The 18,326-nt window shown below is 36.5% G+C and overlaps 1 protein-coding gene across 1 annotated transcript in view; it reads left to right on the top strand.

Annotated features, from left to right (window-relative positions):
* The window catches only part of EMB1138 (DEAD box RNA helicase (RH3)), a 214,952-nt gene that overhangs the window by 181,603 nt on the left and 15,023 nt on the right, over positions 1 to 18,326 (top strand). The window contains exon 9 of the mRNA XM_089416425.1: positions 8,921 to 9,016. Within this exon, the coding sequence (XP_089272551.1) occupies positions 8,921 to 9,016 (96 nt within the window). The remainder of the gene's footprint in view (positions 1 to 8,920; positions 9,017 to 18,326) is intronic.

The raw sequence follows: 18,326 nt of genomic DNA, 5'->3' as shown, positions 1-18,326 counted from the left end.
ACTACCGGACAATGGATCAAATATTTACTCTTTGTGATATCATTGAGGAGGCTAAAAAAATATCTTTCACCGTCTGCTGTTGATTCGTTCACTTTTGGAAGGTCTTTGTAGGTGTTCCAACTTCCCAGTGACTTAGTCATCGAGTGACTTCATGCCTTTGGAGTACCCAGCCTTTTTTGTGCTGTGGTCTGGGTTTTTGAGACACTAGTGGGCAGTTTCTGCACATCTGACGGCCTTTTCGAGAATATAAGGAGTACTATTGTGGTCAAACATGGGCTTTGCCACATGTCCCCAAAGGTGCAAACAGGTTGAATACTTCAAGATTTGGGATGTCACATGGCATGAGGGGTCCTAGTACATGAAAAATTACCCCAAACTGTTTTGACCAGTGCCTTGAGACTAGTGAAGATGCATTGGGAACTAATGTTGTCAGAACTGAACCGATCATCGAATCAGCCAACCCCGAAATTGGCAACTGGGAAAAAACTGTTTGATCAAAAATACAAAAGTATTCAAATTTTGAAAAAGTAACATATATATTCATCTGCATCCATATGTATCCAAACATATATATAACAAGTAAGGGTACATATAACCAAACTAACACCAAGTGCAATCCATCTTTGAACCACAAATACATCAACAAAGAGGCTGTAGATGGCCTCTAGCATCCAAAACAATTCATGCTACGACAAATACCTACATATCATCAAATCATTGCATACATTGCAATTCTCATCATCAATATCACCCTCTAAGCATTAAAATAAGATAAAATAAGCTTAACATGTCAAATCGAGATTTTGTTTCAGTGATGGGTACATTTTTACTAGGGTCATGACAGAGGAGTTCAACAGTCAATGGCACTAACATCAAGGAACACAAAGGGCTTGGTGCTCTTGATTAAATGCTAGTTCTATACACTCCTACATGACATAATTGAATGGAAATGTTGCAATTCCCCCCAATCCTAAAATCCTAAAAGTTGTATATATCTTGAAAACAGTTAAACATATATTTTCATGTGCATCCGTATGAATTCAGACCATTATACACAAATATGCAAAGTTTCACATATATATAGAAAGAGTACATATAACCAAAATAGAATCAAGTGCAACTTATCATTGAACCAAAAATACATCAACAAAGAGGCTCAAGATGGCTTCTAGTGTCCAAAAAAATCCTGCATATCATTAAAATCGTTGCATATATTGCAATCCTCATCATCAATATCACCCTTTATACATTAAAATAAGATAAAATAAGCTTGAAGTTAAATCGAGATTTTGTTTGAGTGATGGATACATTTTTTACTAGGGTCGTTATGGAGTTCAACAATCAATGCCACTAACATCAAGGTACATAAAGAGCTTGGTACTCTTGATTAAATGTTAGTTCCTTACCATCCTACACAAAAAAATCCAATGGAAACATTGCAATCCCCAAATCTTGAAATCCTAGAAGTTGTTAAGTCTGTTGGATTTTGAGTGGGATCTAAAATTATAATTTCTCCATATGGAATCCAGTGAGTTTAGAACCACTGAAACATCTCGAAACAGTTAATGATAATGGAATCCAGTGAGTTTAGAACCACTGAAACATCTCGAAACAGTTAATGATAATGTTAAAAATTTAAGTAAAATGATGGCATCCTTTTACTTTAGCAATTTAACATTATCATTAATTACATAACATTAGTAGGGCCATAATGTTCAATATTAGGCTACCCTACTCATAAATTATTGTTTATTTATTTTAATTTGCATTTGGAGGGTCCTTGGTTGCATTGTATGAAACCAATTGATTTGGTGAGAAAATGTCAGTTCAATACTGAACCAGCCTTTTCCGTTTTGTGACATTGGTTGGACTGGTCGGTGAGACAAAAAAAGTTCGTTCACGCACAAAATAGTCAAAATATTTGGAATACGAAAATATCCAAAATATCCATAGAGAGAGAGAGAATAAAAAATCATATGTAGATGAGAGTACAATAGGGCCCCGTATATATATACTTAACTAGGGGGCCCTTTCATAATAGTCATATGCTTTGAGACATGTCATTTCATTATACTAATTATTATTTAATTAAGAGTTATTATATACATGTTTATGTTCATAAGATTGCCTTCCCATTCAAAATGCTTTGTCTGCAAATTTTATTTATGTAAAGGCTTGAAATATTTTTCTTTCTCTTGTAATATCTTCACATCTTTCCCAATTCTTGGAGCTGTAATCTTTGATGATGCAAGATATGAATCGTTGAGCGATGAGCAAAATTGTCAAATTGAAAAATGATCTAACCATCCAACGTCTATCTTTTGTGGAATGTTGCGCTTATAGGCTCTCCAAGATGAATTATTATCGTGAAACTTGATGGTACTAGTATCAATATTCTTCTGAAGATAGGTTAACTGTTTTCCTTTTGAGTGATGCTGATACATTGACTGTTTAATGTACCTCCTCTTATGATGTGGATGTCGATAAGGAGTTCTTCTAATATGATTTTCCTTTAGTGCGTTTGTAATCTTTTCTTGGCTTACTTCAAGTAAATGATTTTCTTCATGCACTGAATCTTCACTTTGAATTTTCGTTGTTTGTACTACAACATCTGAGTATGTCTTCACTTCAATTAGATTGGGATCTTTTCAAACAGTGAGATTAATATGATCTATATTTGTTCCCTTTTCTTCAACTTGACAAGATTTTGATGCTTCTCTTTTGATTAATTGTTGTACTTTGTTTTCCGGTGACTTCTTATCCTTCTTAAGCTTCTTAATTTGTGTAGGTAATTTTTCACTGTGATCCTTGAGGTTTGAAATTTCTTCATTTTTCCCTGTGATAATCTTATCAACTTTTTTTTTTGCATATTTTGCATTGATTTTTGATTTTCTGGAAAGATTACCTTCGAGATATCTTGAAAATCTTTTGATGAAGGAATTATTGATTTTGACTTCATTGTAATGTTTTAGAATGTCATCATCTTGTTCTTACAAGGAAACACAATTTTTTTTTGCATGTTTGACATGAAGGTACCAATTTTTCAAACCAAGGTATATCGAGAACTATGTCAATATTTTCTTCAAACATAATTATGACACTGAATTGAGATACACATTCATAATCATCATTTATTCCTTACAAGTCTTTAATTTCATATCGTGCATCCTTATTTTCTTTTATATTTTGTTCTAGTCCCTATAATTGATAATTGATTTGCCAAATTGACATTAATGCAATTTTTCGCATGATTCTCATTGATAATGATATTAATCTCTTTTCCTTGAATGCTCCCCTTCAATTTATAAGAGAATCTTTATAAGATCATGCCACCTTTATAAGAGAATTTTTTGTCATCTTGAATTTTCTCTTCCTTTTCTAACTCCAGAAAGGGATATCTCCAACTCTTTGTCTTTGTTTTTTTCCTCTATAAACCCTTTTAATATCTACTTTAAAATCTAGTACCTAATTAAAGTATAATCTCTTTTTAAATATAACTTTGATGTCTTACTGTAAAAATATTTATAAAAGTATTCAAAGCCCTTAAAGGTTTTTCATTTTATATTTAATATAGTACCTTTGTATCTTGGCCTTTTTATATCACCTTTTATGAACTTTTTTTTTTTTTTAATTGTATATAATTTCTTTGACCTTGAAATAGCTTTGATTGAAATGATGATTATGTACGGTCCTTTATGTTGTACAACTTATTATTAACAATTGCTTTTGAGACAATTCGATGTGTTCTCGACCTCAACCATCACGATCTTAGACAATGTAATGTCCTTTTTTTCGAACATTGGGAAAGGAGAACATCTTAGGAGCCTGGGATACAAATTAAAATTAATTATGGGCTATGAGAGAATTAATTAATTAAAAAGCGACTAAAGAAAAATAAATATTTTAAGTCACTTTAATAAAAGAAGAAAAAGACCCATGGTATTTCGATTGTTGATGACTATTAAAGGAGATGAGAGCTCACTCCTTAGGCATGCATTTTGGGATTATTGTTTTGTTGTTGTTGAGTTGAGATCTTGGAACTTGTTTGGGTGAGAGCCCACATTCTATAGAGGGTTAATTTTGGTGGTCAGTGATCCACCCTAGCTGATCTAGTGAAGAGGGGTTTCGGTATTGAGAGATATACTCTAGCCATTGAAAGAGGAGGGTGTTGAGAAATCTTGGGCATAGAGCTTAAGTGATTTATCTTCTATTAGTAACTGCTTGTGAGTACTTTTTACTTCTATAGATTAGGATCTTCTTTTACTTAGGTTATTAGCGTTCTTCTTCATCAAACAAATACCAATGTATAAACCATAAAGAGACAAGAGACAGAATATAGGCTATCAGCGAGGGCCAAAACCTCTCACTCTTCGAGAGGAAAACCCGAACAAATTCTTCTTCTTATAGAGATTCCAATTGACGAATACCAAGACCAAGACCTTGACCTATTTGCCACTCCAAGGTCAAGACACAAATCTCCCTTGATGAAGTCCTTCCTTGAGTCAACAATAGTCAACCTTCTGTTTTCTCCTTCTCGGCTTCTCTTTAACTTCGGCTGCTTCAGACCTTTGCTAGTTTCAGTCTCCTTGAAATAGGCCCTCTTTGCAAGGTGATTCCTTCTAGCTTCCCTCGACTTCCTCTTGTCTTGACTTTCTTCCAACTCGACTGCCTTATTAGGACTGGTTCTTTCTGCAACAAGTATCTTTTACTTCCTTCGTATGTGTGTCTTCAAAACAGACCCAAAACAGATCCAAGAGATGCCCAAAAATAACTTCGCTCTTCTTTCTATCTTTACGCTGGCTAGGAGGCTTTCCTTTCTAACCTTCGCACTTCTGGTTAACTTCAGACCTATACCTCACACTTCAGAGCAGTGTTGAAAATATCGGTATCGGCAAAATATCGGCGAGGGTCCAGAAAATATCTTATCGGCAATATCGGCGAAAATATCGGCAAGCATAAAAAATAATTTTTTCAAATTTTTAAATATAGCCGATATTTTGCCGATATTTTCAAAATATCGCGATATTTTGCCGATATTTTCCGATATTTTGATATTTTGAAAATATCGCGATATTGTCAAAACAGAAAATATCGCGATATTTTCTCGGCGATATATCGTTTTGCCGAAAATATCGCGATATTTTCGAATATCGCCGATATTATCAACAGTGCTTCAGAGTGTGATCACCGAAAATCTGCCTCTGAAATGAAGCCGAGCACTCCTATTTATAGTTGTTTGCCTCTGTAATTAGCTGACATGAGTGTATGTGAGCCGACATGTCCTTTGGAGGAGTTAATTAATTCAATATTGAAGTCGATTTGCAGGAGTCGTGTTGTGCTTGTCTTGGAGGGGTTTTATACTAATTTAATGACTCATACAAATGTGTAACATGCACAAGAGGGTCCTTCATAAATGACATTGACTCAATTTGACTTTATGACCAATCCTAAGGACTCACAATGGGAGTTATAAAAAATAAAATTCCTTGCTCATGAAACCCATGAGATAAGCATTACAATAATAATTTTAATTTTCTTCTTTTCATCAATTAAATAAAATCACAATTACACGTCATTATGAAGACCAAACCTAGTTACTTTTCAACACTCCCTCTTAACTAGGGAGGTATTCATAATGGTACTTGGTCATTCTCAATTTGAAGAATTTCTCATAAGAGGAGTCGAATTGGTAACCCATCTGTATAACATCATATCAACCAGCATTGTGACATAGCAAGGCCTTGACTAACAACTCTATCTCTCCACGAGATCTGAGCACAATGCTAGCGAGACCAATGATGTATAGACACCCTCATCATTGTCTCTCTTGGAACATACCCCACCTAGGTTCTCAGGGTGTGTTCCACTAGGACTATTCTTATCTTGGATTCCTAGTCCTCAAAGAATATCGGTCCTCAACAACTACTCTTATCTTGGATGCCCTAATACATCCTCAAAGAGCATCAGATGCCAGATGCTTACCCAATCCTCCATTCTGTCTTCCCAAGTGAAGACAAGAATGATGTGTCTATCTCTCCCTCTTAATTAGGGAGGACATATCTATTCCAATAAAGGAATGTACTCATTCCTATAGAAGGAATATACCTAAGCTTCCTCTTGGCTTAGGAATTCCCAAGTTTCTTCCAAGTAAGAAACTGTTTTTTAGGCTCCCTCTTAATTAGTGACCTACAACAATTCCTTAGGTGGAGATGATGGGACAACTAGCTGCTTGAAGAACTCCTCCTCACGATGTCATTAAATTCTTTATGTTATTTAGGAGTCTTCATGTTTGGGACTTCTACATAGGACATTGACCATCCATCACTTTCTTCGATGAGTCAGCCATGTCATCATTTGAAAGTGATCCATTAGGCCATATCTAGCCTTCCTTTATGCCATGCTACTTTCTTCATGCCATGTTTACTTAAGGATCTTTCATCCTACTACATGTGCATCGATGGTGGAAGACATCCATAGATCTTCCCTTGGCAACCCTGCATAAACCCATCCAAATATTCAAAAATAAAGGAATGAACATTAAAATCAACATTATCTTTGTGATGGTCTTTCATCATGACATCTTCTAGTTTGCATCAGCATCTTGCATATATATCGACACATCTCCCAAAGATATATATATATATATATATATATATTGTCAAGGGTCTCTTTCATTTTCAGACTCCATCAGAGTCTTCATATCTTCCATGGAGATATCCTAGTCAAGTTTTCTTGGTCTTTCGGATGTTGATTGCCTTTACCATGGTTGCATATTCCATGATCTCTTCCTTCCTTTCTTCACACATTGCATTCCCAGGAGCTTCCAATCAGAGTTCCTCAATTGTAGTCAACCACCTCATACTTCATATGAGGACATATTATGTTGATTTCATCTAGTGAATGTGTGATCCATGCATTCCTGCATCCCTTTGAGGGAGGAGATCCTTTCTTTTGATCATGCTCTTAAGATAGAGCATTGGTTCATGATACCTACAACCATATGACATGACTTACATAATATCAAATGTAAGCATACATGCCTCATTTTTTCTTTGGGTCATCCAAACTTACTGCATCAACTTCCTTGATTGAAAGAGTTTCAATCCCTTGATTTGCTTCACTTTTATGTCATCATACCATCATCCCATGAATTCCACAAATTTGGAATTCTTGATGAAACACTTGCTTCCCCTCATGATCGGTGAACATTTTAATGAAGATTCCATCGAAGAATCTTGAGGATCTAAATTATCCCCATCAGCAGATGTTTCCATTTGGCAGATGTATGATGAACCTTGTACTAGATGACCTTGCCAATTGAGTTTTCAATGAGATTCCCAAGAGCTATATACTTGACTTCCATAGATTCTAACCGTCTTTCATGCTTCTCTATGATGATGTTCGAGCTCTTGCTTCATTTGTATGTTTACCATGATGCCTTCTTACTAAGATGCATTCAACCATGGCAGAGGTCTCTCATCTTTTACTTTCTCTGTGCTATCCATCTATATTATGAGTAGTGTCTAAGGGTCCGTATAGTTCCCTTCTTTCATCATTCCTTTCAAAAGATTAGCCCATCCATCTTTTACTTCTTGTACCTGCAATATTATTTAGCAAGTACCCAAGCAAAATATGATACCAAAACATGATGTTAAGTTACCTTTCTAGGGTTTCTTAAATTCAAACCTTAGATTAGACCTTTATGCCATTGGGTTTTGGCATATGGGATGAGTTTGATGCTATGTATCTTTCCTTATGATGAGACTTGTACATCTGATCTCTCCCTTAGGTTATTACCCAAAGACCAATGGATTGGTTGGGGAGATTGATCTTGAGAGAGAGAATGAAAAGTACCTCTCTAGCTAAGAGGGAGTGTTGAAAATTGGTAGCTTCGGTGGGTATTTTCATTGACAAAATCAAAAGAGAAATTATGTATTTTCCAGCTGTCCAGGTTGGCCGCAAATGGACAGGTTGGTCCCACCACTTTAAGGGGTTTGACCCTATGGTCAAAACCCCCCTCTTGACTCACATATATATTGGCATTCGACTGACCTCATTTGTCATCCATCTATCACTCATTCATTTGACCAACACAAGAAGCTCCGTTCACACATGTGAGGAGAAAGATGAGGAATTTGACTTCTGCGTTGACCAGCATATTTGATTTCTGTTGACCAGCATTGACTTGGTTCGTTTTCTCTCTGTTTGACTGAAGTTTGAAGGCCGAGCTATGTGGTTTGTTGACTGTATTTGACCAAAGTTTCATCTCTATTCTGGGCCATTGATTGAGAGTTGGCCCCGGGTCAACTGTGGCACTTTGACCGAGACTTTGACTGAGGAATTGCAGTCTGAATTTCGGCCCTTTGACCAGAAGCCTAAGGCCAAAATTCGGCCCTCTTGTGCACACTGCAGACTGACTGTGAGCAGCGTTGATCAGATTCTCTCTATTGACTGGTTTGACTTTCCATTTATTGAGTTCAGAGGTTGGCAGTTTGACTGGAATATTCTGATGTACATTTTGATGAATTGAATTCTCTCATAATGAAAGATTACCGGGTTTTCCTCCTTGTTAGGTTTTGTCCCAAGAAAATTGGGTGTCTCTTTATTTATTGTGTTCTGTGATCTTTATTGCTCTATTGAAGTTAATGGTTGAAAATTTTCAAGTGTAACTGGTTAATGATTAGAATGCTCTAAAGAATTCAAATTGTATCATTGGAAGTAGTTATCAGTTTGAAAAATTGTACTAGTCTTGTTTGCACTAGAAAATCAACACATGATGTCGTATAATACAGGGATTTTTCCCTGTGATGATTGTTTTACTTGTGGATACTTTTCTTGTTTCATATATTTTAACTCAGAACTTGTATTTGAGGAATGGACTTTTGTTCAAAGAATCAACTAACCTTATTGATCATTGTAGGTTGAAGGTGCAGTTTTTGATTTACCAAAGGATGTTGCAAAAGAGCTCCTTTTAAAACAGTCACTACCGGGTTACACAGTATCAAAAATTACTCAGGTCATCATTCCAACCTCTGGCTTTTCTCCTTTAGGACCCAATATTGTTTTCTTCAATGGTAGTATTTACAACTGTTTTTCATTATATAGAACTGAGTTGAATTGCATTAAGGATATTACGACACATCTTACATGTATCATTGAGAAATGGCCATTATTTGTCATGAATAGATTTCTCTTAATGAATAACCAACAACTTTCAGCAGGAATAGCAAGAAGAGGCGTCCTGCAGTCAGTTGCCCGTCAATGCCTAACCAGGCAAAGTACATGTCACTCTTATGTGAAAAATGCTTAAATATCCAAGGCCTTAACCAAGCATAGGAGGGGCAAGATACAGATACATATGCAGCAATGTTTGATATACTATCACAAAAAGAAACGGGAAAAGGCTCTGGCTAACCTGTTACATAGCTGGTTCCTCTAGATGGGGTAAGGTGAGGGTCTATTAGAATTAAGAAATGCTTTTGTTTCTTCAAGCTTTAGCTGGGGAATGGTAGATTTCTGATAAAAACACAAAAACCAAATGAATAGAAGCTTGATGTTTGAGGTAACTATAGTGAGCTTGAAGACTATCTACTGGCTTATCTCAGAGATGGCAGCAAAAACCCAACTAGTCAAGAAAGCACGGGTCCTGTTATTATGCCACCAACCACATACTGACTGTATACTATTTCCTTTGATAGAGTGCCCAGCTCCTTGGCACTAATAACTTCATGTGACCACTCTCCTAAAGAAGAAGAGCTGTCATCCAGCTCTAATGCACAGACTCTGACACTTTCACCACCAAACAGCTTGGTAGAACAACATGCACAGAACAAAGTTAACCAAGGGAACACTAGAACTGGGACATGAGAGGATGCTTTCATACTAACAAGACCGCCATGGCCAGTCTACACTATGAGCTGCTACCTTTCTTCAGCTCACTCAATTCCGTCCACTTTATTCTGTAAAATCTCCACAAATTTCTCCGTTCTTTAGAAAAAGAAAATGGAGAAATGTGTCATATACAAGGCTTTTATTTTCGTTTTCTGTCTCCCAGACAAATCTCCATTAGAGATAAAGTTATAAACCTTTTCCTTGGGTTTCACATGGCAAGGAAGATGATTCTTGGACCAGGGGAGAGGATATCCGCATCATACCCTGTCTACTTGTCAAAGTTAAAAATTTAGTGCAACTGCAAGGTTAAGTTCTTTTATACCTTTGAGTTGCTGGCTAATCAGCTTCACATTCTTAATAATACTTCATGATTGGATCCTACTTTGGTTGCTTGAATTATTCCTGCATATTATTGCATCACTTTAAAACTGTAATGGAAATAGAACCCCTTGGAGAGATTCTCACCAGCATCTGGATGCAAATGGAAACAATATTGTACTCCAGTTATATATAATTGGAGACACATCCAAATTTGAATGCAAAAGTTATGGCAAAAGTCTGAGTTGCATGGAAACAAAACCAAAAATCTGCAGTATCCACAGGCTAATCACAGGACTCCAACTCATGTATGGTAGGGTTTACTCATTGACACCTTGACAGTAGGATTCACCGAGTATTTGAGCATGTGAGCTGTGAGCTCTGTAGGCTACCAATAAGGATCAACAGGTGCATGATGAACTGAGTCGGATGGGGTTGGGCACATCCACTTGGTTGCAAGTCAAACTGCATAGTATATGCAGGACAGGCCACACATCATCCATTGCTTCACAAAGTGCAAGATTAAATGTTGAGCATGTTCAGATGGCTAGGATGAGGATGGGTCCCCTGAATGCGTTTTGGCCACAGAAAGCTGTATGCAACTTGCAAGTGCTATCGAGATAATTTTTTGAAAACCAAGCTTTTTCTTAATATTAAACCTTATTGATTATGCATAAAAATCTTATTCTTTCTATAACATAGGGCAGAAAAATGCATACAACCCCTTTGGCTCATAGGAAGCGAGATCGAGCTGAACTGTAAAACACTTATAACCTGTTGACATTCACAGGAGAGAGAGAGAGAGAGTCAAATGGAGCCAAACGGGAAACCTTAATTCTGCAAGAAAAATAAAATATAAAACCAGCCCTAAGGGTACAACCCTGGAGAGAGAAATAAAACAAGAATATATACACTAGAATGAGAGTAAACTCGGAACAAGAGAGTACAACACTTTATGGTTCCCGTAGGGAAATCACCTTAACGATTATGAGTTGGTGTATATATATACAACTCATGCGGTGGGGGTGTGCTTTTCTCAATAGGGTTTTTGAGCCTATGTTGATTAGGTCAGCCTTAGCCAATCCATTAGTATTACAATAATTGTTACAATATAATGTCAGATGTGGCTGAAAGTGGAGTTTACACCATTTTCAAGATCCCCCTCACATTTGACAAGGGCCACATAGAGAAAATGCCAAAGACAAGTGAGACCAGGTGTATAAATACCCAGCTCATTATAAAGTTGATTGTGGCAAAAAATGAGTGGGTATATATATATATATATATATATATATAGATAGAGAGAGAGAGAGAGAGAGAGAGAGAGAGAGAGTAACCATAAATGAGAGTGGATGTATAAATACTGAACTCAATATAGTGTCAGCCTTAGCTAAGAATTAGAGTGGGTGTATAAATACCCGACTTAAGATAAGGTGTAGAAAATTGGTGTAGGCTCAAACCAGTTTCAAGTTTTGCTAAATCACATCAAGTTTAATGCCCAACCCACATGTTAAATGTTGTTATAAACATGAATATTTTCAAACATTGAAACACATGAGCCTACACTACTTTTTCACTTTTGCTTTTGCTGAGGAAAAATACAAGTAGTCACACTATTTTTACACTAAGAATTTTTGGTCAAATGACCTTGGAAATACCCGAAGGGAAAACCGGTGAGAGAGAGATATTCTTATTTCCGACAGAAATTATTACAGCATTTACTACAACAATTAATGCAGACTTATAGGAAATCATGCCCATATATCTTTGCTTTTTGTGTTGTAGCTGCTTCCTTGAATTTTGTGCTTGTTTGTCTCGATGCCCAGATATGCTAAAAAATTAATGTCTGGTTGGATTTTGTAGCTCAGTAGGACTTCCACAATGGCTTGGTGTCTTAACTTGTGAAAGATTGCCTCTCTAGATGAGGGTTGTGGGGGAGCGCCCCCCTCACGCCCCCGCTCCCAATTCGCGTTCCGGGCAAGAGCAACTCGGGCAAAAAAAACTCTCCCTGGTTTTTCGGGAGCGTTTAGTCTTTTTTGCAATTTTTTTTCAAAGAAACAAATAATTCTTGAGTGGGGTAGCCTAATGATCAAGCTTATGGCCCTAGTATTGATATGCAAGTCATGGTAATGTTAAAATGAAGATTAAGGAGAATGCCACTTTTACTTACATTTTTAACATTACCATGAAATGACTCGAGATGTTTGAGAGTGGTTCCGACCACATTGGGTTTCATATGGAGAAAGTAGAATTTTAGATTTCATTCAAAATCTAGCAGACTTACCAGTTTTTCAAGATTTCAGGATTGGGGGGATTGCAATGTTTCCATTGGATTTTTTCATGTATTAGGGTATGGAACTCGTATTTAATCATGAGCACCAATCCCTCTATGTACCTTGATGTTAGTGACATTGGTTGTCAAACTCCTCTATCATGACCCTCCTAAAAAGGTACGCATTGCTCAAACAAAATCTTGACTTGACATGCTATGCTTTTTCTATCTTATGTTAATGCTTAGAGGGTGATATTAATGACAAAGATCCCTATACAAATCCAGAGGTAATGACAAAGATACCTCTGGATATTAATGCTTGAAGGGTGATATTAATGACAAAGATCCTGATTTTCTAACAAGACTAAAAAATTAGACATTTCTCGTGGCAGCAAGAGGCCCAAGCATTAGCAATAGATAATAGATTTACTTGTCTTTTTTAGTTTTTAGTAGTTTTTATAACTATTGACTCTTTCATATTTATTATGATATTTTTTGTAAACAATATATGACAACTTAAGTTTGAAGTTTGAAGTTGGAAATTATAACTCATTAGTAATGAATTATGACTATGATGCTTCGTGAAAGTTTAAAGTTGTTTCATTTCATTTCATTTTATAACATTTCATTTGATGTTAGATATTATTTGTTGTAATGGTTACACTTAGCTTACAAGTACAACTTTGGTTATCAATGATGATACATGTTATATATTGAATTTTGAAAGCTTGAAACTTTAAGATTGATGAATCATGAGACTCAAATATGTTGTATGTTACTAACTTGTGGACGTGGTTGATGAAGATTATAACTTCTAGATGATTGTTGTTATATGGTTCAATCTATGTTTTTTATATCCAATTCATCATTCTACTTGCTTTTGTTGACATATATGCATCAAAATATAAAAAAAATATATATTATATAAAAAACACTCCTAGAATCGCTCCCAAACTGGGAGCTTTTGAAAATGTCGCTCCCACTCCCAGGTAATCTTGCTCTAGATGATAAACTTTGTAAAGTGATTTTATAAAGTACCTTTTGTATTTAATGATTAAAAGTGACTTTATTATAAAACTGAGTCACTTAAGTGATTAAGTGATCTAAATGAGAGATTAAGTCACAACCATTGATCTTGAGATGACAAGATTTAATCTTGGCCATTGAGATCTAGGGTTAGGATTTTTAGTCATTAATGAGTTATAAAAGGAGATTTGAGGGAGAGGTGAAGGCACCTTGTACATAGTTTGAGTGGTGGGATTTTACTCAAGTGTACATGCTGCATAGGGGCCTGAGGAAAGCGAGCAAGGGGCAGTGGTGTAGCAACGAGGTTGTTCAAACTGTTTGTATCATCTTTCCTCTGATGGGCCATTATCCCTAGTACATGAGCCCAATTTATTCATAGAACAAGTTTGTTGGTTTTTCCGCTTTGTGGGTTTTCTTGGGTATATCATGTGTCCAATGTGTAATGATGATTTTTGTGTGTTTCTGCTATGCATTTTTTCGTTAAGACCCTAGCTGTGGATAAATTAATAAATTGCGTAAGTTTTTCTTTGAGATTTACTGCCAAGTGCTAGGTTCAAGGAAACTTAACATGTTTGACAACACCCTTGAAAATCGTTCCATTGCAAGTATTTCCCAATAGAACCTCCCTCAAAAATCATGCTCACTCCCTCAATTTTTGCATTGATCTGCAGTAACAATTAATGTGGCCTAGACAACCTCGAAAATCATGCACAAGCCCTCAAAAATCTCACTGTATTTTCCTCAATTTTTGTGCTTGTTCTCTACCTTGGAATTCATGCCTAATGTTGTTGTACTTTTCTAACCTCATGTAATTTGCCCTTCTCCTGTTGTACTTAATCTCCCAACCTCCTTTTCTCCTCTTCCCCAAATCTCATGAAGAATGCATGCAAATGGTGCTTATTTCCTCGAGTTTCCTTTTTGTTCTCTCATAATAAAGAGGGACCTAACCCTAAGATCTAATGGTCGAGACTAGATTTTAGCCATTGAGATCAAGGGTGGGGATTTAATATCTCATTGACCCATAAGTCACTTTATCCCCAAAGTCCCTTTTTCATTAATTAACTCAAAAAGTCACTTTGTGACTTTGACTTTATGTCTCATAAGGTCACTTCAACTTTATTTCTCATAAAGTTATGTTAAGGGGGTCATGTTAGGACACTTTTTCCTAGGCTGGCTGCTGGACACCAAGCCTTAGGAACATTTGTCCTTGGTACACTTTTTTTTAACACTCAGTTGTTGCCAAACAAATGATTACCCCCATTTTCAACACCCCTTGCTGTTAGCTTTAGGGGTTACTTTGGAAGTGTTGACACCATAGTTGGATGAGCTTCATGAGATTTAGGGTACATGGTGTGTGAATAGATGTTGGGTGGTCCATGACGGACTTAAACATTAAAGGTGGCTTACCTATGGGTTGCTTGACCTTAATTGGATACTTGCATGACATTCTTCCTTGGAATGTTGGAAATAATCAGATAGCTTGGCACATTTTCCATGATGATCACATGTAGATTGGTTGGTTGCATTGGAGGACAAGTGTATGGCATTCTAGAGGAGAGGGTTGAGCCCTAGATAACGTGGAGTACCTTGGATGGTCACATGGAAGTATGAAGTGGACTTGGAGATGCTTGGATTGTGACAATGTTCATGCAAGTAGAGAGGAATCCATTTAGCGCATGGCTTAGTAGGGGTGTTGGTGCCCTTGGAGGCTTGTAGGAGAAGTATTGAACACATCTCATAGAGTGCCCTTGCATTGGAGCTTTGCTTGTGTACAACATCACTTTGGAGCTTGACATGTGTAGCTTTGGAGTGAAGCATTTCAAATGTGTAGGCTTACTTGTGTTTTGTAAGTTGCTCGTAGAGGTTTGGGTTGATTTTATATTGTTGGCCTCCCTTACCTCTCATATACATAAGGAAGGAGAGAGTCCTTTCACTGATTCTCTTTATCATTATGTTGTATTAGAGATGTGAGGAGACTAGCACACTAGTCTCTCTCTCTCATTTGAATTCTTCTTTGTATCATCTTTCTTGCCTTGGAGTGCTAGGTTTTCTTGGAGGCAAGGAGTTAGGGTTTAATGATAAACCCTAAGGTTGTACTTGTTGAAGAAGATGAGAAGAGAAGATGTCTAGCCAAGTAGGCTTGCTATTGTTATTGCTAGCTTGTGGATAATCTTTGGTAAAGTTAGCGTTTTCTTGGTTTTCTCTATCTAGGGGTTTGGATAGCTTGGAGGGTTTTATTGGCTTGTGTAAAGCTGAGAGTATGTACTTTTTTCCTGAGAAAAGAAACTTGTACTTCCATTCATATTGAGAAGAAAATACATTTTGTATATGCACTCACTCATGATGGGTGCATTTGTCAAGAATTTTCCCAAATCCTTGTGGCAAAATTTAACATAAAAGATACTTTTAGTAGTATGCTTACAATCTACAAACAAAGGAACAAATAAGAGAAAAAAAGATATAATGTACATTGCGGAAAAATCAAGATGTAAACATCACTAGACTTCCCCTTCTTTTTTTGGATTTATCGCCATTCCCCAAGATTGAGATCCACAGAAACTAGGGCCAAAACGCCCACCGTTGACTTTGGGGGGGGGACTTTCTTTATCTGACTCTAAACCTTCTGATACATGTGCTCGCTTTGCACACCCTAATCCTTCCTCAATTTGTTTCATGTTTGACCGAAATTCAGTTTCCTAAATCGATACTGTAAATGTCCCACATGGATTGCGTGTAGTAGAAGCATTATTAGCTTGTGTGCCCCCTATTGCTTTATTTGAATTCTCCATATTTTCTTCTTCCTCCTCTAATGGTTGTCGATATGAAAACTGCCAACCTCTTGGCCTATGTGTCATTTTCTTTTTAGGGGATCCTTTTATCTGCGGTCATGTGTTCTTCAGGTGACCTATATGGAAGCAATTCCTACATCTGAAAGTTGTGTTCTCGTAGTCTAATGTTTGAAACCATTGGAGATCTTTATGTTTTAGTATAATGCTATGTTGCCAGGAAACGTGAGTTCAGGGGCGGGTACAACATTTTTTGAAACAAGGTGCGTGGGTTCGTCGGGGGTATTATAATTTATATATATAATATATAAATATTATAATTTATATATATAATATATAAATATTATATTTTATAAATTATAATATATATGAATTTGTATATTTTTCAACTTTAAACAAGAAAACTAAAATATTTATGATTTAAACTTTATATATTTAAACATGCACATCATTGAACATTCAACATTCACAATGAAATTTCAAAATTTCTAGTTTGATATCAAGTGCAAATTGGAGTTTACATATTAATAAGAATCATGATATATGTCCATTGTCATACTACATTCAAAATTTGCCTTAAGGCATCTCCAAACAAGAACTAGGAAATTTTAAAATACTAAAATAAAAATAGCTAATAGTGAACAATGGCTTCCTCAAGCCATGTCATCAGCATCCATGTCATCAACATCACTCAGATTTTCAGTTAGCATGCTCTCCAGGTAGGAATCACTCTCATCTTGAGGCTCCTGCTCATCCATAACAACTAGAGGTAGCTCAATAAGGCCATCTGGTTGTATCTCCTCGTCCACACACATAGCATCATCTATGTATTGGCCCATATCTTGAAAGGACCCTCCTTGTACCTAGGGTCTTTTCGAGATATGAGACGAAGTGTGTTATGAATGTACACCAAGTTCTCTGCCTTCTTTGAGCCCAACCTATTTCTCTTTACTGAATGGATAAAGACATAAGTACTCCAGTTCCTCTCGCAAGATGAAGAACTAGCTACCTGGAATATTAGGGGAAGCTCATTAAATTAATTAAAAATTTTAAAATAAAAACTAAAATGAACCCCAAAGAACCCTAAAAAACCCGATTTTGGGGTTCCAAGTACCCATCATCAGGGTTCTCCGTACCCGTCAAGACAAAAGAACCCAATCTTTTTAATGAAGAACCCATTTCTTCATTGAAGAACCCGGTTCTTATGGGTTCTTCTTAGAAGAACCCGTACCCGAATTCGTTACTTGGGGATGAGAACCTGGGACAGGTTCGAGAACCCCACCCTCGGGTTCGCGAACCTGTGCAACATAGGTATAATGTGATTTGGTAGTCCTTTGCTCATGTCTATCTCCACACAAATACAAGCAAAGGTGAAAATACCTTTCTCCGTTCTTTCACTGTCCTTTTTGAATTTTCCAGAGTGTTTCTAATGTCCTCTAGGACCTTTTGGTGCCAAAAGGAGAGGAAGATTTGGGACTCTCACCCAAACTGGCATTTTTGAGTCCGCCATGTTTGTTGCATCAAATTCTGGAAACCATGGTGTTGTGAAAAGCCCAACATTACCCCAAAACTAGGGTCGTTCATTTAAAACAAGATCATAATCTTCCTGTGTATCAAAATGGACAATAAAAAAACCTTTGGAGTATAAATAAAGGTCACAGTTGGTTGTCCATGTGGAAAAGATCCATTGATGTAATGCTTCTGGCTTTGGCCAAAACCCATTAAATCTGCAAATAATCGCTTTTGATTACATGATAGCGAAGAGGGAGTTGACCTCTGAAATATTGATTTCCATGGCTAGAGAATGCTCCATTTGATCCACAATGTATGGGTCAATTATATTATGAATTTGTTCTGCAGAGGAGGAAGGCTGGTTTTTCACTTCATCTTTGTGTTAGAAAATCAGAAAGCCAGTAAAGATTTTCTTGTTCTTGATAATTACTTGTGATGTTTCTTATTATTAAGATTCTTTATATCTTCTTTCTTTTGTTCATCAAGCAATTACCAAAAGCAACAACACATAAAACAATAGA

This window comes from Pinus tabuliformis, chromosome 3_2 (assembly GCF_031772625.1).
Source record: "Pinus tabuliformis cultivar Carrire ecotype Pingquan chromosome 3_2, CPIR1, whole genome shotgun sequence".
Lineage (NCBI taxonomy): Eukaryota > Viridiplantae > Streptophyta > Pinopsida > Pinales > Pinaceae > Pinus > Pinus tabuliformis.
This window is presented reverse-complemented; position numbering and strand designations above follow the sequence as displayed.